At 33.5% G+C, this 21347-nt stretch overlaps 1 protein-coding gene across 1 annotated transcript in view; it reads left to right on the forward strand.

The window, feature by feature from the left end:
- Positions 1 to 18440, forward strand: part of RFWD2 (ring finger and WD repeat domain 2, E3 ubiquitin protein ligase) — a 227116-nt gene extending 208676 nt beyond the window's left edge. Inside the window, exons 17-19 of the mRNA XM_008582996.1 lie at positions 12312 to 12429; positions 14948 to 15072; positions 16312 to 18440. Coding sequence (XP_008581218.1) covers positions 12312 to 12429; positions 14948 to 15072; positions 16312 to 16556 — 488 coding nt within the window. The 3' untranslated portion in view covers positions 16557 to 18440. The remainder of the gene's footprint in view (positions 1 to 12311; positions 12430 to 14947; positions 15073 to 16311) is intronic.
- The last annotated feature ends 2907 nt before the right edge of the window (positions 18441 to 21347 follow it).

Here is a 21347-nt window from a genome sequence, read left to right on the forward strand (position 1 = left end):
CGAGATTGTAAGTGTGCTCATGTGCACACATTTAAATAAGCTTGAACTTTTGTTTTTTGTGTGCAGTCTCTGCTTTCAAACAGAAATGCCGTGCTGGTAATAGCAGACTTCTGGATAAATAATATATGAAACATTTTCTCATACTTCAATTAAAATTCTGTCTCTAATTTTGACATTTGACATAGTGATTTGCTGATTCAACGTAGGTTTGTAGCTTTTGTAAGACATTTTGGTCCAAAGAGAATAATAATATAATAAGTAATTTATGGTGGGCTGAGATAACACAAGTTAGAAATTACACAAAGAGAAAACTACAGTAGGAAATGGAGCTTCATTTAAGAAACGTAGGTTTGTAGCTTTTGTAAGACATTTTGGTCCAAAGAGAATAATAATATAATAAGTAATTTATGGTGGGCTGAGGTAACACAAGTTAGAAATTACACAAAGAGAAAACTACAGTAGGAAATGGAGCTTCATTTAAGAAAGGAAGCTTAAGTCCCTTGTATTCCTTAAATGGACCCATTAAGAGCAAATACGATATCACAGACAGCAAATAGAAAATTTTAAATTGAAAATCGTATTCCTAATTATCTCTTACATTTCAGGGCCCTTCATCCTGGTGGGGGTTTTTGTTTGTTTGGTTGGTTTTTGCTCCTAGTTATGTAAGTTTCTGAACCCTATTGACTTGTCTGTCTATAATCTTATCTTTTTGGGGTGCGGATAGAATATATAGTATATAGATAAGTTAGACATACAATAGATATATATTATATTCCCTTTAGCCATTAAAGACTTATTTTGCATCCCACATTTTGGGCAATTAATTGGGCAATTTGAATCCCACATTCTCTAGAAAAACTTACCTGCTTGATTAAGATGGTATAGCAAAGATGCTCTGCTTTCGGGAGTGCATTCAGGTTAAAGTAAGAAAAAGAGAGTTAACTCATACAATTGGTGAATGTGAACATAACCATCTTAACTATATACCATTTATTCTCTCTTCTATTTCGGTTACTGTCTTTCTTTTAATAGAAATCAAATTTCTGCTTACTATATTATAGGTATGTATTGATTATTTAACTAGTTATTCTCTGTCAAAGCTGTCAAATAGAACTTACTGCAATAACAAAAATATTAACATTGTTCAATATGGTATTTCCAGCTACATGTGACTGTTGAGCACTTGAAAAATAGCTAGTGTCACTGAGAAAATGAATTGTTAATTTTATAAAATTTTAAATAATCTAAATTTAAATAACCTGATTTGGCTAGTGGCTACTATATTGGAAAGCACAGTCCTAAATCATCCATGAAGTATAGGTTTAAAATCATTGCCAGCAACTTTATTTTTTTATGCCCATTAAAACTCTGAGATAAATTAAAATCTATTTTAATTAGCTTGTTTAAAACAGGAATATTAAGAAAGATTATAGTTCACCTTTTAATTTATATATCAATTCCCTAGAGTTACAGCTAGCTTTTTAGAAGTACATCATCCTGTTCCTAGGCTTCTAACTCTACTGAGGAATGTTGGCATTTACTACTTTATTTCTATGAATAAAATTTATAAATTTATTGACATTATTGACACCAACTTGTCATTTAGCATTGATTTTCTATGAGGGGTGAAGTATTGATTAATCTTTTGGCCTGAAGAGAGTATTTGTGGGATTTTGTTATTAGGTTATTTGCTGAGAATTTGACATTTAGATGCATTAAAAAATAGAATGTACTGATTTTCCTCTTAATAGTTGTGGAAGTAGCATAGCTTGGTTTAAAATTTAAATAAAAAAGATAAATGCTCTTTATACTGGCAAGGCCATGGAGGCATTAACTAATCACATTTAGCATCACTTTTGAAACAAACAATTATTGTATGCGTCCTCATGTGATGCAGTAGTAACCATCATCTTTGTAGAATTCTTGCCCAAAATATTTAACTTGAAAATAATAATGAGAAAACATTCAGACAAATTCAGATGTGTGGAACATTCAACAAAACAGTTGTCCTGGATGCTTCAAAAATAACACTACTATGAAATTGTTCTACGTAAAACACTAAGTAGATATGGCACCTAAATATAATGAGTGACCCTTGAGTAAAACCTATATAAATAAATAGCTATTCAGGACTTTTTTTAAACAATTGGGGGATATTTGAATATTATATGCATATTAAATTATGTCAATATTCATTTTCTTGAATATGACATAGTAGTAATGTGGATACAATAGAAGGTAGATGCTGAAGTTTTTAAAAGTAAAATATCCTGATATTTGAAACTCACAATGATTCGGAAGGGGGTAAAGGAGAGAGATAAAGAGAGGTGGAGAGAGAGTGTGTGTTTGTATATGTGTAGGGTGAGGATTAAGCAAATATGGTGAAACATTTACAACTGGTGAGTCAGGAGTGAAAGATACAAGTTTGTTTATTGTATTGTTCTTTCAACATCTCTGTAGGTTTGAAATTTTTCAAAACAAAAAGTTAGGGGGAAAAGAAAAGAAATAGAAATGGGATTATACCCTAAGTCCCCAAAATATTGAATATTTTAAAGATTATGGCAATTCTGCTTACTAAATTACAAAATAAAATTGTTGAGGCCCCTCATTGACCTAAACTTTTTATTGTAATGTTGCTAAAGTATACGTACAAACATAAAACCATAGACCATCTCTTTATGTTCCTGTCTCTTTAACAACTGTAAACTCAAAACAAATTCTAATTAAATACAACAAAAATATAAAGCCAAGAAAAGTCAAAATAACAATATTATGGCATAGTAATAATAATAGGATGGGCTGGTATATATTTTGCTGAAAATAAGTCACCTCTTCACATAGTAAGCTGATTCTGAGCACTCCACTACAGTTTCTTTTGAGGTTGTCAGGGCTGTAGAAACATCTGCCATTTGATAACTTATCCTCCACACTGCTTTTTTCATTCTAGCTATTGTAAAACCTTTGTGCAGTACACTATGACATAATTTAACTTTTACTTATATGCCTACATCTTTTACATATTACATCTCCTTTTTTTAATTAAATTGAGAATAAAGTAGTATTTTACTGTTACTACATTATTTTTACAATATCAAATTATTTTCAGCTTATGAAATAACCTTAGAAAATAGAGAATTATTTTATTAAAATGTTTTCAATTGAATTATTACTACCAACTAATAGTTAACCTTTGTAACTGATAAATTTAACATGAGTACAGTAACTGAAGCAGAATAACTTTTTTTCCATTTTTACTTTAGTTCATGCCAAACAAATTGCAGCTATGTATTTGTACCTCTAGAGTAAAAACTGAATGCTGTCACTTAAAGATGTTCACTTAATGCAATTACAATAATAAACATAAAAGCCAGTGTGGGAATATTTATATAAGCAACAAAAATATTGGCAGAATTAACAAAATGAGCCAACTCTGTGGTATGTAAGCCTTGAAAACCAGTAGCTTTGAAGCTTCCACAGGAAATAAGCCTTGTAAACCAGTAGCCTTGAAGCTTCCACAGGAAAAAAAGTAATTTGGGAGCTACTCAAAAAGCCCCATTCCCAGTGTATCATTCTTGTTTGACCCAACTCAGAGTCTCCATGGGGAAAGACCCAGACCCAGGATATTGTTGAAAACAGTCACATGCAGCATCACAAATGTGTATGGCTGCACTACCAGTTGGGGCAAACAAGAGCATAGCTAAAATTTTAAAAGGAAGAACTGGACAACAAAATAGCCACAAGGGGCTTTGATGTAGAATGCTGTGTACTGTGCAAGGCAGTGTGCCAATCCAGAAGAAACTGGAGAGGGTCTCAGTCACTCAGCTCTAGCTACCCTTGAGGCTCTGTGTAAACAGGAAGTGAAGGCTAAAGCAGATTTATAAGTTGCCTGAGCTTTGAAGGCATGCTCCAACACACACACATTGATCCCCTTGTCAAAGGGTAGAAGACATATTGTCTTCTTGTGGAAATCTTGTGACTACTGAGAAATGCTGACCAAGGAACAACCCTTACTCAGCCAGATTTAAAAACAAAAATGTAAAACTGAGTAAAGACTTCAGTAACTCCGCACAGCAGAGATTATAGGCTAGCAGAATTAGTCCAAGACAAGTCACTAAAATAACAAATAGCAACACCTATGGCAACAAAACACCCAGCCACAACAAACCCAGGAGGAACAACTTTTTTCAGAGTTGCCATGTTATATTACGTAAAATGTCTGCTTTCCAACAACAAAAAAGTATGAGATACATAAAGAAGCAGGAAAATTCAGTCAAGAGAAATTATTCCAGCTGTTGGACTTAATAGACAGAGACTTTAAATTCGTTATTATAAATATGTTAAGTAAATAAACCACAATTAAAGAATTAGAGGAAAATATGTCTTACCAGATAGAGAACATTAACAAAAAAAATAAGAAGTAGAAGAAAAACAGTAGAAATTCTGCAGTTGAAAGTATAATTAACAAAATGAAAAATTCACTGGAGCAAATTTGCAATGGCAGAAGAAAGAATCAGTGAACTTGGAGATAGGTCAATAGTGATTATCAAGTTTAAGGAATCCAAAGAAAAAGGGATGAAGAAAAATAAATACAACCTCAGAAACCTGTGAGACACCATCAAGCATGCTAACATATGTGGACTTCCAGAAGATGAGGAGAGACAAAGGTAGAAAAATATTTGAATAAACAATATCCAAAAGGATGGTGGAAAACATCAATCCAAACATCCAAGAAACTCCAAAAACCCCAAATAGGATAGACTTAAAAAAATGCACACCTAAGCATGTCATATTCAAACTATTGGAAGCCAAAGGCAGGGATAGAGTCTTGAAAACAGCAAGAGAAAAAACAACCCAGCAAATACAAGGGATCCTCAATAAGATTAACAGCAAACTTGTCATCAGAAAGCATGAAAGCCAGCAGGCAATGGGATATGTTTAAAGTACCAAAAGGAAATAAGTCAGTAAAGAATATTATATGTGGCAAAACTATCCATCATAAATGAAGGGGAAATTAAGATGCTCTTAGATAAACACAAACTGAGTCGAGTTCTTTGGTAGCACACATGCCCTATGGGAAGTACTAGAGAAAGTTGTTTGGGTTGAAATGAAAGGATACTAGGCAGTAACGCAAATCCACACCAAGTATGAGCACTGGTTAAAGATAATTATATAGATATATATAAAAGTTTAAATGCATTTCTGTAACAATCTTTTTCTAACTTATTTAAAAGGTAATTGAAATAGTAATAAAATAGTAATTATAAAACTGTTGATGGGCTTTTAACATAGAAAGATGTAATATGTATGACCATAATTGTAAAAAGGATAGAAAAGGGGAAATGATAGAGGTATATGGTAGGTATTGAAATTAAGTTAGTGATAATCTAAACTAGATTATTTCGGGCCGACCCTGTGGCTCACTCGGGAGAGTGCAGCACTTGGAGCATAGCGGCGCTCCCGCTGCGGGTTCGGATCCTATATAGGGATGGCCGGTGCGCTCACTGGCTGAGCACGGTGCAGGCGACACCAAGCCAAGGGTTGCAGTCCCCTTACCGATGAACATACATACATACATACATACATACATACATAATAAGTAATAATAAATAAATAAACAAACAAACAAACTAGATTATTTCCAATTAACATGCTAATTATAATTCCCCGGGAAACCACTATGAAAATTACTTTAAAAAAATATGATATAGCCGGACAAAAGCAAAGATATATATTAGTACATATATATATATTAGTATATATAAGTATATATATATTAGTATATATCTACACTATATACTATATATTATTTTTTAGTATACACACACACACACACACACTTAAAAACAAAGGAACTAAAATGATACCCTAGAAAATATCTATTTAACACAAAGGAAACAATAATGGAGGAATAAAACAAAAAAAAAGATGTAACAAAACAAATAGCAAAATTACAGGTCTAAATCCTGCTAGCTAAATAATTATATTAGGTGTTAAGTGAGTTAAATACTCCAAAATGCAGGAAATGGCAAAATGGCTTAAAAAAGAAAAAACAGGACCCAACTATGTACACTGTCTATAAGAGATATACTTCAGATTCAAAGACAGAAATAGATTGAAAGTAAAAGGATGGGAAAAGACATACCATATAATCAGTAATCAAAAGAAAGTCAGAATGGCTACACTTGTATCAAACAAAATAGGTCATGTAGAAATTGGTAGTAGAAACAAAGAGAGACATTTTATAATGATAAAAATGTCATTTGGCAAAAAGATATACAAGAGGACTTCAAAAAGTTTGTGGAATATGGAATTAAAAGATAAAAATAAAAAATATAAACTTTATCTCTCAACATATGCTCCACCAAGTTCAAGACACTTTTGTAAGTGATGATACTATCCATTTAGTTCATCCCTAAAGAACCTAAGGGCAATTTGAATTTAACTATGTCAGTGCACATGGTTAATGTACATAGTTACATTATTAACTGAAGAAAATGGTAAGATTTGGAAACAAAAAGAAGTCAGAAGGAGCAAATCAGAACTGTAAGGTGGAGGCCTAATGATTTACCACTAAAACTCTCACAAAATTGCCCTTGTTTGATGAGTGGAATGAGCAGGAGCATTGTCTTGGAGGAGAAGGATTCTGGTAAAGCTTTCATTAGCATTTTTCTGCTAAAGCTTTAGCTAACTTTGTCATAATACTCTTATAATAAGCAGATGTTGTTATTCTTTGGCTCTCTAGAAAATCAACAAGCAAAATGCCTAGCATATCCCCAAAATCTGTTGCCATGACCTTTGCTTTTGACCAGTCCACTTTTGCTTTGACTGGACCACTTTCAACTCTTAGTAGCCATGGCTTTGATTGTGCTTTGTCTTCAGGATTGTACTGGTAAGCCATATCTCATCTCCTGTATCAATACTTGGAATAAATGCTTTAGAATCTTGATCCCACTTGTTTAAAATTTCCATTGAAAGCTCTGCTCTTGTCTGCAGCTGATCTGGGCACAACAGTTTTTCACCCATCAAGCAGAAAGTTTCCTCAATTGTAATTTTTCGGTCAGAACTGTGTAAGCTGAACCAATTGAGATGTCTGTGGTGTTGGCTATTGTTTATGCTGTTAATTGTTGGTTCTCTTCAATGAGGGCACAAGCAAGATTAATTTCTTCCTCACAAATGGATGTGGATGGTCTGCCACTGCAGTCTCTGTCTTCAGTGTTGTCTCATTCCTTCTTAAATGAGTTATCCATTTGTAAACTGCTGATTTCTTTGGGACATTATGCCCATAAACTTTTATCCTCATAAAGCGTCAACAACATCACCTTTCTTCTTCCCAAGCTTCACCATAAATTTGATGTTAGTTCTTGCTGAAGTTTTAGCAGAATTCATGTTGCTCTGATAGGGGCTTCTTTCAAATTGGCATCTTATCTTCCTTAGTGCCTCAAACTGGATCCTGTTCAGACATGTTACAGCAAGCTAGTGAGTTTATTTTGGTGCAGAAAAATTTTGCAGTCCATGCATAGTTTTTTTGTAATGTACATTTTCCACGAGCTTTTTGAATACCCCTCATAACAATTATAAACATACCTAAAATCTGAAACTGTTTTGAGATACATGAAACTAAAATTGACAGAATTGAAGGGAGAAATAGCTAATTCAATAAAAGTTGTCAGAAGGGCTGGCAGGTTAGCTCAGTTGGTTAGAGTATGGTGCTGATAACACTAGGGTCCAGGGTTCAACCCCTGTACTGGCCAGCCACCAGGAATGAATGAGTGAGTGAGTAAGTAAGTAAGTAAGTAAGTAAGTAAAAGTAAGTAAGTAAGTAAGTAAGTAAGTAAGTAAATAAATAAAGCAGATGGAGGCTGAAATACTTCACTCTCAGTAATTGATAGAACAACAGGAGAGAAAATCAGCTAGGATATAGATGACTTGAATAACATTTTCAACCTGACCTACCAGACATGTATAGAACACCCAGCAACAGGAGAATACACATTTCATTTTTCTCACGTATATATAGAAGAATCTCCAAGGTAGACCATATGTGTTAGGCCATAAAATGAGTCTTAATAAGTTTAAAAGGACTGAAGTATTATGAAGCATGTTCTCTGACCAAAATTAAATTAAATTAGAAACTAAAAATGATGGTTAATTTAGGAAATTCACAAATATTTTGAAATTATACCACACATTTCTATATAATCAATCTGTCAAAGAAGAAATTACATGGGAAATTAATTTAAAAGTGTTTTGAACTGAATGAAAATGGAAACACGTTATATCAATATTTGTGGTGGCAGCTTATCGAGAATTGTATATACTTAAGTGCCTATATTTAACAAGAAGAAAAATCTCAATAATCTAAGCTCTTACCATAAAAATCTAGAAAAATCACAAACCAGACCAAAGACAAGCAGAAGAAAGGAAATATTAAAGATTAGAGTAGAAATTAATGGAATTGCAAACAGAAAGATGATAAAAAATTTGTAAAACTGAAAGTTGATTCTTTGAAAAGATCAACAAAATTGATAAACCTTTAGCTAGACTAACCAAGAGGAAAAGAAGACAGAGATGATTGCTAAAATTAAGAATGACAGGGCATATATTACCACTGACCTGTCAGAAATCAAAAGAGTTATAGGGGAATACTATGAACAACTTTATGCCAACTTATTTAATAACAGATAAAATGAAAAATTCCTAGAAAGTTAAAATGACCAAAACTGACATAGGATGAAATAGAAAACCTGAATAGACCTATGAAGAGTAAACAATCTGTATTAGTAATTAATAACCTTCACACAGAGAAAAACTGAGCCCCATCTGGCTTCACTGGTGAATGCTATCAGATGCTTAAAACAGAAATAATACCAGTACATTACAGACTCTTCCCTGAAACCAAAACCAAAGATATCACATGAATGGAAAAACATAGACCAGTATTCTTCAAGAAAATAGGTGAAAATTTTCTCAACAAAATTTCAGCAAACCAAATCCAACAACACATTAAAAAGATCATACAGTATGACAATATGGGGTTTATCCCAGAAGTACCAGATTTAACATCCAAAAATTAATTGATGTAATACATCATATTAGTACAATGAGGAATAGAACCACAGAACCTCACTATCATAGACATAGAAAAGGCATTTGATGAAATCCCACACCCACTGATGATTAAAGAAAACTTAATAACTTGGCATGGAAGGGAATTTCCTCAACCTGATAAAGTGCTTCTACAGAAAACCAGCAGTGAGCATCATACTTACTGGTAAGAGGCCTAATGTTTTTCCCTTAAGATCAAGAACACACCAAAGATGTTTGCTCTTGCCCCTTCAATTTAACAGAGTATTGGAGGAGGTTCTAGCCAGTGCACTCAGGCAAGAAAAGGAAGTAAAAGACATCTAGATTTGAAAGGAAAAATTAAACTGTCTTTCTATGCAGATGACCTCATCATGCATGTTGAAAATTTTAAGAAACTAATTTTAAGGAATTATTGGACCTTATAAAAGTGTTCAGCAGGGTCACTGAATAAAAGATCAGTGTACAAAAATTAATTATTTCTAGATATGAGCAATGAAAAATCCAAAAATAAAATTAAGAATATGATTCTTGGGTGGTCCAAAGGCAGTGAATTATCTCAGTTGATTGTTCTCAGTCAGTTACAGATAGAACTCCTTGTTCTACTCTTTACCCACTTCTCACTACTGTACTTGATTAGTCTTTAAGATAAAATACTTAAGGAAGAAATGTAATAAAATAAGTGCAAGACTTGTACGCTGAAAAATGCTAAAGTTTTCTGAGGAAAAATTTTAAAAGATATAAACAAATGAGATATTCTATAATCATAGATTGGCAGACTCAGTATTGTTAATGTGGCAGTTCTTCCCAAAATGATCTATGGATCCAACTGAATCCTTGTAAAAATTCCAGTAGGCTTTCTTGCAGGAACGGTAAGCTGATCCCAAAATGTATGTCGAAATGCAAAAGACCAGAAATAGCCAAAACAATTTTGAAAAAGAGCAACCAAGTTAGAGGACTTTTTCGTCCCAATCTAAAAATTTGTAAAGCTAGAGTTATCAAGACAGTATTGTACTGGTACCTCAAAAACTTCACGGAAAGATTGATTATAAGATGATATGAATCTTTCCTTTAACTTTTTGAAGTCCCTCGTATATACATAATTTTATTAGAATTAAGAATCCAGAAGTAAATCTTTATTTATAGTCAGTTCATTGTCAGCAAAAGTGCCAAGGCAATTAATTCACTGGGGAAAGTATAGTCTGTTCAACAAATGGTGCTGGGACAACTGGTTATAACATGCAAAAAGGTGCACTTAGACCATTCATAACATATACAAATATTAACTTAAATTTGATCACAGACTAAATGCAGTAACTAAAACAACAAAACTTTTGGGCCGGCCCGGTGGCACACTGCAACAGTGCGCCGCTTGGGAGTGTGGTGGCGCTCCCGCCGAGGGTTCGGATCCCACATACAGACCGGTTCCCGCTCACTGGCTGAGCGAGGTGCGGGCGCGACGCCGAGGGTTGCGATCCCGTTGCCGGTCCCGGTCCGGTACGGGTGCGACACTGAGGGTTGTGATCCGTTGCTGGACACGAAAAAAGACAAAAAAAAAAAAAAAACTTTTAGAAATAGAGAATCTTTAAGACCTTTGATTAGTCAAAGATTTCTTATTTATAACATGAAAAGTGAGGACAGTGAAAGAAAAAAATGATAAATTAGACCTTATCAAAGTTGAAAACTTTTATTCTTTAAAAATAAAAACATGAGGGCCGGCCCGGTGGCGCGCTGCTACAGTGCGCCGCTTGGGAGCACAGTGGTGCTCCCGCCGAGGGTTCGGATCCCACGTACAGACTGGTTCCTGCTCACTGGCTGAGCGAGGGGCGGGCGCAGCACCGAGGGTTGCGATCCCGTTGCCGGTCCCGGTCCGGTACGGGCGCGACACTGATGGTTGCGGTCCGTTGCCGGACACGAAAAAAAGACAAAAAGGAAAAAAAATAAAAATAAAAACATGAGAAACAGAATGTTTGAAAATAGTTGCAAAACACACATCTGTGGTTGCGGTCCGTTGCCGGACACGAAAAAAAGACAAAAAGGAAAAAAAAATAAAAATAAAAATAAAAACATGAGAAACAGAATGTTTGAAAATAGTTGCAAAACACACATCTGATAAAAGTCTTGTCTCCACATATTTCAAACAACTAATGTAAAGAAACTGGAACCCTCATGTGTTATTGATGGGAATGTAAAACAGTGCAGTCAACAGTTTGTCACTTTCTTAAAAAATTAAACATAGTATTTACTGTATGACCCAGTAACTACCCTTCTAGGTATCTACCCAAGAGACACGATAACATATCCACACAAAGACTTGAACGTGATTGTTTATAGCAGCATTATTCATGATAACCAAAAAATGGAAACAAATGTCCATCAACTGGTGAATTGATAGACAAATGTGGTACTAGTTTTAGAACAATGGATACTATTTATCAATAGTACAATGGATACTATTCAGCAGTAAAAAAAAAAGAATGATCTACTGACACCTGTTAAAATGTGGATGAACCTCAAAACCATTATGCAAAGTGTAAGAAACCATATATAGAGACCACATATTGTATTATTTCATTTATATAAAGGTCCAGTAAAGGCAAATTTATAGAGACAGATAGGAATAGTGATGGCCTAGGATGGTGGGTGACAAATGGGCATGAGGGATTTTATTGGGAGAGGAAAATATTCTAAAACTGATTTATGGTGATGGTTGCACTACTGGATAAATTAAGTAAAAATCATTGAATTGTATAATTAGAGTGGGTGATTTTTACTATATGCAAACATGTCTCAATAATGTGCTTTTTAAAAAGCAAATGTGGGAAATAATATAGCATTATGTTTATCCAGATGTCACAATATTTATATTACCTTTTTAATAAAGCCATTAAAATGTGAAGATAGATTTTTAAATTTTTAGTTATTTTGAAACCTTAATACTATATTCTGTAAACAGCCAAGTGGAACTTCATTTCAGACTAATATTAGCATGTGTTTGTACACACTTTTTTATGCAACCATGTTTTCCTAGACTTAAAAACAAAGCAGAAAATCTATATCTTCCTTATTGTTGCAAATTATTTGTACCCCATAGTTTTCTGGCTGTTAGAGATTTGACATTATCTGTAAAACATTTGATGAAAAACACCAAAATCGGTTAAAATTAGTTTTATTTCCCATTTCTTCACTTACTATATTTTTCTCATTTTGTTTGTTTTGTTTTGTTTTAGATCACTGTGTCCACTACTATGATCTTCGTAACACTAAACAACCAATCATGGTATTCAAAGGACACCGAAAAGCAGTCTCTTATGCAAAGTTTGTGAGTGGTGAGGAAATTGTCTCTGCGTGAGTATTACTTTCTTCAGAGGTTGAACTTAATACAGAGCACTGTCATCATTTACAAGTTTGTAAAGTCACTGTGATGTACGTAAAGAATAACATTGGAGTGTATGTACTTTTTCTTAAATAGTAGATTTTTATATCTTGTTCAATTAAAATACATGTATATTCTGGTCTGTATTACTCACTTTTATATGTTGTTTGTGAATGAAATCCTGAAGACACTAGTTAACTAATACTTCTAAGTTTGATTGCATTTGAACTTAGGATGGTATTTCAGCTATTGCTTCTCCTAATGAAGAGAGAAGCAGCATAGTTGATGCAATAGAAAGAACTATTTTATTTATTAAAGCCATCTAATATATTATTGTATATTTATCTACTTGCATTACAGTTGTAGAATTATTTTTGGTTTTAAGTAATATTTGGTTGGCTTTTATACTGACATGTTGATCTCTATATTTTGAAGAGAACTTTTTTTTTTCTTTTATAAAGGCCATAAAACCTTCTGAACTAGAGAATCATTATGTAAGCTTCTAGTTCTTTTTTAACTTTGTTTGAAGATAATAAGATGTCAGCAAGGTAAATAAATCTCAATTGTCAAAATATTGGCCAAGCTCTTCTACCAACATAGGCAGTCCCATATTTTGGTTATCCATTTCATAGTTCTGTTTATTTTTTATTACCCTAGTAAATACTCACTTAATTTCTGTCTTTTTCATATCTACTATTTCTTCTCAAGTTTAATGATAGTTTTCTTCTTTTTTACTTAGTTTCTTATCTCTCAGGAAATTATTAATGCCAGTGCACTGTATTTGGCATCTCCCACCACATTTACCTCTACACTGGTTACTCTAAATAAGAACTGGGTAATTTGAATTGATTTAACAGGTAATTTGGATTGAGTTACAAAAGGGGGGGGGGAAGAAAGTGGGAACTGAGTTTTCCAAGTGGAGGTAATATAGATAATTAGTTAACAAATTTAAATGGTAACCAGTCAAAAAGTATCCCATCTTTAGGAATAAAAATAATGGGCAATAAATAATTAAAATATTTTTCAGAGTCAAATATGGATGGTGGAGTATATGGCAAAAATACTTTTCTTCATTTTCAGATTTATAAATGTTAAATCAGTTAGTTTGACTTCACTTAACTGAAGTATGTGTTTACTTAATTGAATTGCATAAATTGGAAATCTTAGTTTACCCCATTAAAGTGGATGTGTAATATATACTTTCAATTATCTTTTTCCTTCTTAGTTTCTATAAATCATAATGATTTTTTTTCTTGGACAGATTTGGACCTTAAAAGTATATAGAACAAATTCATTCATAGGTGTATTTAGAAATATTAAAACTAATGTCAAAATATATTTTAAAATATAAACATAAAGCAATATTCAGTGTACTATTTATAAGCAAAAGAAAAATTAAAACAGATATCTATGAATAGATACTATGTTGAAAAAATGATGAGAAGCAATGGAGAGTTATTAAAAGAATTAGGAGTTTGGCCTCTGAAATCAGACAGTTTAAATCTTGGCTATACTATTTATGAGCTGTGGTACCTTGGAAATGTTCCTAACCTTCTAAACCTCAGTTTTTTTATCTCTAAAATGAAGCTATTAATAGTACTTACCTTATGTTGTGAATCTTTAAATAAAATGATTTATTAAAACCTTTAACATAGTGTCCTATTCAGTGAATGTTAGAGAAAGAGAAAAGATAATTTATTGTGTAGTTATTAATAGAGAGATGTATTTATTTTACAGAGAAAAATGTAAAACAAGTTGTTCAATGTGGGGAAGTAGTTTACAAAATAATTAGTATGATCCATTTTCTTTTCAACAAAAAGAGAAAAATTAAAATACGGTATTTTTTTGAAGTCCTAAAATTATCTTTGTATGTTAAGATTACTAGTGATTATTACATTCAATTATTTTTTGGTAAATAACTACATTTGCATATTCTTTCTGCAAAGATAAACTAGTTTGTATAGGCCTTTCAACTAAATACCACACTTATAGGAATGACTGAACTGCAAAACTAGTTTAAATTCAGTGTACTAATATAATTCAATAGTTGGAAAATAAATCAAATCAAGAGGAACAAATGTATCCCTGAAATTAAGCCCAGATCCCAGTAAAGTTCTTTCACTGTTTTATGGTGGTGGTTTGGTGGTATTGATACCTAATGTTTATTGAGCACTTCCTATATGCCCAGGCATTATTGAAAGCATTTTAAATGAATTTATTTAATTTTCACAATATCTCATAGGATTCATTTAAATCTATAAAGTGGGAATTATTATATTTCACATTTAACTGATGAAAAACTGAGGCTGGTGAGTTTTCCTAACTTGCCCAAGGTCCAAAGCAAATTAATGGCAGATTGAACATTCTAACTCAGACCATCTGGCTCCAGAGTCTGCATTTTTAACCACCAAACTGGATTGCCTCTAATTAGTAGTAATGAGTTTAATGCCATGAAATCTTAAATATGTTCTAATTCTGTGTTTACCTCAGCTCAACAGACAGCCAGCTAAAACTGTGGAATGTAGGGAAACCATACTGTCTACGTTCCTTCAAGGGTCATATTAATGAAAAAAACTTTGTAGGCCTCGCTTCTAATGGAGATTATATAGCTTGTGGTAAGTAATATCTTTAGATATTGAATTCAGTTAAAATAGATTACATACTAAGTCAGGAAATGGTCTGTACACTCAGAAGGTAGCATAATAGACTTGATACCTTAGCACTATGAATTTTCCTTAGGTTGTACTGGAAGAGCATTAGTCCTCCACTGTATAATGGAGCACATCCCTGAACACATGAAATATCGTATAAGATTTTTAACTGTTTAGTAGTTGTCCTCCATTATAACAATTTCTATAGATATTACATACAAGACAGAAAATATTAATCTCTGCAGGGCTGGCCTCTTAGCTTAGTTGATTAAAGTGCTGTCTTGTAACAGCCAGGTCAAGAGTTCATATCCCTTTACCGGACAGCTGCCAAAAAATAAATGAACAGAAAAGAAAGTATTAATTTTTTCTAATAATGTTTCTAATTTTAGAGACATCGTTTGTCATCTTAAGCTTAATATTCATTTCCTTCTATCTACCATTCTCTTCATTAAGCAGTCTGGGTAGCATTGACTATTCTAGGCTTTTATTATTGATAATTTATACAAATTTAAATCAGAAGTAGAAAAATAAAATTTGATATTATTCAAATGCTGTACTGTATCTAATGCCTGAATATATGAGCTTTCATCAGTACTTTTAGAGGACTTAGGCTTTATTCAATAAAATTGACTCTCTTCACATGTGTTGACTCTCTTCACATGTGTATGAACCTAAGCACCACCAAACCAAATATCTGGCACAATGATCCTACCTTGATATAGACTGTTTAAAAATATAAGTTTATGGACCACTAATTTAATAAAGTAATGCCTTTATTGGGGAATGGGAAATGAATTATGTAGGCTATTAAAATTTGCCTGTGTAAGTGCTGACACTTTCTTTTTCTTCTCTAGATAGAAATCTTTCCAAATGTAATTTAAAATTCTTGCTATAATAACATATTTGTGATTCTACTATAGACCTCTGCTATAAGTGATTTTTTTATGATAATTGTAACTTTAGAATTATCAGTATTGTTTTACCATTTAACATTGATTGTTTGGATTAGTAAAGTATAGCTTTAGTCCAAGAATCCTTTTCTCACATGATTTCCAATTGGTACTGTGACCTAGCTTTACAAATTTGACCCTAGAAGATTATTGATCTTTGAGCTAAAACTTTGGGAGATAATTATTGTCTGAATGTGATGTCCTAATACCAAGTTCTCCCATTCTAAAAAAAATTATTATTATTTATTTTTAGGAAGTGAGAACAACTCCCTTTATCTGTACTATAAAGGACTTTCTAAGACTTTGCTAACTTTTAAATTTGATACGGTCAAAAGTGTTCTGGACAAAGACAGAAAAGAAGATGATACAAATGAATTTGTTAGTGCTGTGTGCTGGCGGGCACTACCAGATGGGGTAAGTTTTCATATCAGTTTTTTCACCTTGGTGTCTCATATAATACTTTATGTATACACAGCATTTTTTTGTTTTTTACTTTAAAGTATAAGTTGGCATGTGTGATGTGTATTTTCTTTTTTGCTTAGTATTGTATCACCAAAGAAAATAGGCATTAAAGTAATAGTTGAAATGTCACTAATGGAACAATGTCATGCTGACATGGTGTTCCTCCTATGGACCTATAACATCTTGTATGTACTCGCTTATAGCCATTATCACATTGTCTCTTTATGTCTCTCCTATAAGTCTGGAAATTCCTCCAGAGTACACACACTGTGTCTCATTTTCCTTAGTGATCATATGCAGTATGTGCTCAATAAATACTCAGCTGAGCTAGTATTTTAATAATAAGAAAAAAAAAATCGATGTAGGTAAAGGAGAGTAGCCTATACGTGCCCTAATTAAATACTTTTTCAGTGTAGAATTGCTCGCTATAAAATACATTTCTATAAGATATTTAAACATATTTAATTTCTTGACAAGAAAGTTACATTATTAGGTTATGAAAAAAGCTTCCTCAAATTTTCACTTATTCATACATTTTAATGTATAAGTTCTTCCATAAGTTATATGAAGAAATAATGCTTTTTACTATCTTGATTTATGTAAACATTAGTTGTTAGTGTCAACTTCCTAAAAATAGCTTTTTATGTGCTTACTTGGTTGTTTTTGTTCTCTAAGTAGAATTAGAAAAGTTGGACAAAGTATATGTATTTTAAAAACAAAAACCTGTTTGAAGGCATTGGAAAGCAAACAAGACAGAAAAGAATTACCAGACTAGGAATGAGAGCCTTGGCTTTTGAGTCTACTTTTCCCCTGGGAGCATTTGCCAATTTTGGTGGGGTGGGCTGAAAGCACTAATGGCAGCTTCACAGGGTCACAGGAATTGGAGTCCAGTGCCTATCACTGCATGAGAGTGACTCACTTTGTTTTAGATCCCCAAAGGGATGTAATCTAGGGTAATCCGGTTGAAGATAAGTCTTCACAGTGATTGCCACTCAACTCTAATCATATCAATCCCTGAAACTGAATTGAGGTGACACTGAATTGCCAGTGTCCACAGCTAGCAAACTTGAATTCATTCTGAAAAAAGATAATAACATCATCTAAGGACTTCATTTATTTTCTCAGTTTTCCAAATACAATTACTAGGGCACAATCACAAATAAACAAACATAGGAAAAGACAAGATAGCATGAGTGAAACCAGCATAAGCAACAGATAGGAGAAACAGAATCACAGCAGCTTTGGATATTGGAGTTATCGACATAGCTTGAAAGTAACCGTGCTTACAAGATGAAAGACAAGATTGAGCATTTTAACTGGGAACTGGAAACTATTTTAAAAATGAAAATCCTAGAGCTGAAAAAATATAATCATCAAAATTAAGAATTCAGTGGATGGGTTGAATGGAAGACAAAGTAGAAAAAAGAATTAATGAACTGAGAGGTAAATTAGGAGAAATTATACAGATGGAAGCATAGAGAGACAAAAATGATTTTAAGAAATATGGAAAAGGAGGGTCAAGTAAAAGCATTTGACTTATTTAGCAGGAGACCTAAAGGGAGAGAAGAGAAATAATATAGCAGGAGCAAATATTAGAAGGGATTATTTGAGGACTATACGGAGTTAATGAAATACATCAAGCCAGAAATTCAGTAAACCTTTGAATTGCAGAGAATGAATGACTTGAAATCTGCAATGTTAGTAAAGGTTGAACATCATTCCTGGACTTGAACAGACCTAGGCCTGCCTGAAAAAAAATCTGGCCTTGGGTCTGTCTGCTCATGGCATTATTTCCTTGGGAATATACTGAGTTAAGACGAATATGGAATGTTATGTGCTAGGGGCTGGTTATCTCTTAAATTTACTTTGAGGGCCGGCCCGGTGGCGCACTTGGTAGAGTGCGGCGGCGCTCCCGCCGAGGGTTCGGATCCCATATAGAGACCGGTCCGCTCACTGGTAGAGCGCGGTGCAGGCGCGACACCGAGGGTTGCGATCCCGTTGCCGGTCATGAAAAAAGACAAAAAGGAAAAAAAATAAAAATAAAAAATAATAATAATAAATTTACTTTGAAACCCCATCTGTGGTATTGCATCTGCACTGAGAGAACTGTGACTTGGCATAGTAGCCTCACATCTGTGCAAATTGAATAGTGTAAGACTGGAAAGAAACCAAGGCACATCTCTGTATTTAAGTGAACCACATATACCTTAACTGTCTCTGGCAACAGTGTGTACTCTTTGCATGGGTGGAGAGAGGTCCAAGAACTATTCATGTGATTGGTTGCTTGGCATCCTGACGAGTTTGAAGATACTGTGCATGCTGAATTTTCTATCCTATATTCTTCTATAAAGCTAACTAACTTAGGGCTAGATTAAAGCCATTTGTGTCTGATCCTTTGACCCCTGCTGGTGGTGAGATAATCACACCTTGGTACAACATAGTAAAACTGTTGAAAGTAAGTAAAATATAAAGGATTGTTTTTTTTCCCTTTAAACCATCAGTTTCTTTTTTTATTATTATTATTGCCAAATAATAACTGTATATATTTATGGGATACAATGTAAAGTTTTGATATTTTATACATTATGGAATGATTAAATCAAACTAATTAACATAACCATCACCTCACATAAAATCTGTTCACTTAATTTTACAATACTCATTACATTATTATTAACTAGAGTCTCCACGCTGTGCAATAGATTTCAAAAATGTATTTCTCCTGCTTAGCTGAAACTTTGTACCCTTTTACTAACATCTTCCCAACCTCCCACCCCTTACCTCTGGTAACCACCATTCTACTCTCTACTTCTATGAGTTTAACATTTTTAAACTCCACATATAAGTGAGATCATGCAGTATTTGTCTTTTCATGTGTTGCTTATTTCATTTAGCATAATGTCCTTCAGGTTCATCCATGTTGTTGCAAATGAGAAAATTTTCTTCTTTTTTGAGGCTGAATAGTATTTCATCGTGTATATATATTGCATTTTCTTTATCCACTCATTTGTTGATGGACAGTCAGGTTGATTCCATATTTTGGCTATTGTGAATAATGATGCAATGAAGATGGGAGTGCAGATGTTTCTTCAGTATACTAATTTCAATTCCCTTGGATATACAGGTGCTCCTTGGCTTAAGATGGAGTTATATCCCAACAAACCCGTCATAAGTGAAAAATATCTTAAGTTGAAAATGCATTTAATACTCTGATAAACCCATTATAAAGTCAAGCCATTGTTAAGTCGGGGACAGTCTGTATACCCAGTAGTGGGATTGCTGGATCATAGAGTAGTTCTGTATTTAGTTTTCTGAGGAATCTTGACATTGTTTTTCCATAATGGCTGTTCTGATTTACATTTCTACCAACAGTGTTACCAGGATTCCCTTTTCTCCACATCCTCACCAACACTTGTTATCTTTTTGCCTTTTTGATAATAGGAATTCTAAAAGGCATATTTTATCATGGTTTTAATATATATCTCCCTGATGATTAATCATGGTGAGCATGTTTTCATATAGTTGTTGGCCATTTGTATATCTTCTTTCAACAAATGTCTAGTCAGATCCTTTGCCTATTTTTAAATGGGTTATTTTCTGCTATTGAGTTGTTTGAGTTCTTCGTATATTTTGGATTAACCCAACACATTTGTTGGTTGGCAAATATTTTTTTCCCAATCCACAGTCTTCACTCTGTTGTTTTCTTTATTGTGCAGAGCTTTTTAGTTTGATGCAGTCCCGTTAATCTATTTTTCTTTTTGTTGCCTGTGCTTTGGGGATTGTATCCAAAAAATCATTGTCCAGACCAATTTTGTGGAGTTTTTTCCTTGTTTTCTTCTAATAACTTTACAGTTTCAGGTCTTAACATTTAAGTCTTTAACCCATTTTGAGTTGTTTTTTGTATATGGTGTGAGGAGGTAAGGGCCCAATTTCATTCTTCTGCATGTGGATATCCAGTTTTCGTAACATCATTTATTGAAGAGACTGTCTTTTCCCTGAAAGAAGGATTCTTAAAAGAAGAACGATTGAAAACATTGTCAATTAGCCTGACAGCCAGTTTGTCAATGAAACAATGGAAGCCAGAAGTCCGTGGAATTAGATATTCAGTGTGTGAAAGAAGACACCTACCAACCTAGAATTCTACATCCAGTAAAAATCGCTCAAGACAAAGGTATAATAAAGACATTTTCAAGTAAATAAATCTGAAGAATTTGCCATCAGCAGACCTACACTAAAGAAAACTTTAAAGGATATTCTTAAGTCAGAAAGAAAAAGATCCCAGATGTAGGCTGTATGTTTTTTATTAACATTGCTTTATTTAGAGACTGAAGTTAGGTAAAGGTGATTATATGTGTTCTATATATGGATTCTTCTATGGCATGACTCTTATCTGAAACCACTGGAATGAAATAAAAAGGTTTTGAGTATGCAAATTAATGTTTGTCCCTAAGTGATTATGTCTGTGTAAAAAGGGACACCGTATTTTTGTTGGGGCAGATCCTGAATTCATGGTAACTTCTGATAAAGCTGCATACCCTCATCATCGTTTGTCAGCTCTGAATAACATCGGACATACTTATCAAGTCACCAATTCTAAATGAACGGCTAATGGTAAAAGGCAGTACTTGTAATGGACATTTAAGTCTCCCTTAGCTCTTCAAAAGTGAACAGAAATGTACAGTCTATCCTCAGAAAATGCATTGGTCATTAAGGTTGGACATTTTACTGTTGTGGCTTGAGACATCAGGAATGATATTAAAAGTTTCTGTAGCTCTAGGGTAAGTGGGGCTAGGATAACAATTTCCCTAATTTCCCTCCCTTGAAACC

Source organism: Galeopterus variegatus, unplaced genomic scaffold, assembly GCF_000696425.1.
Source record: "Galeopterus variegatus unplaced genomic scaffold, G_variegatus-3.0.2 Scaffold2789, whole genome shotgun sequence".
Lineage (NCBI taxonomy): Eukaryota > Metazoa > Chordata > Mammalia > Dermoptera > Cynocephalidae > Galeopterus > Galeopterus variegatus.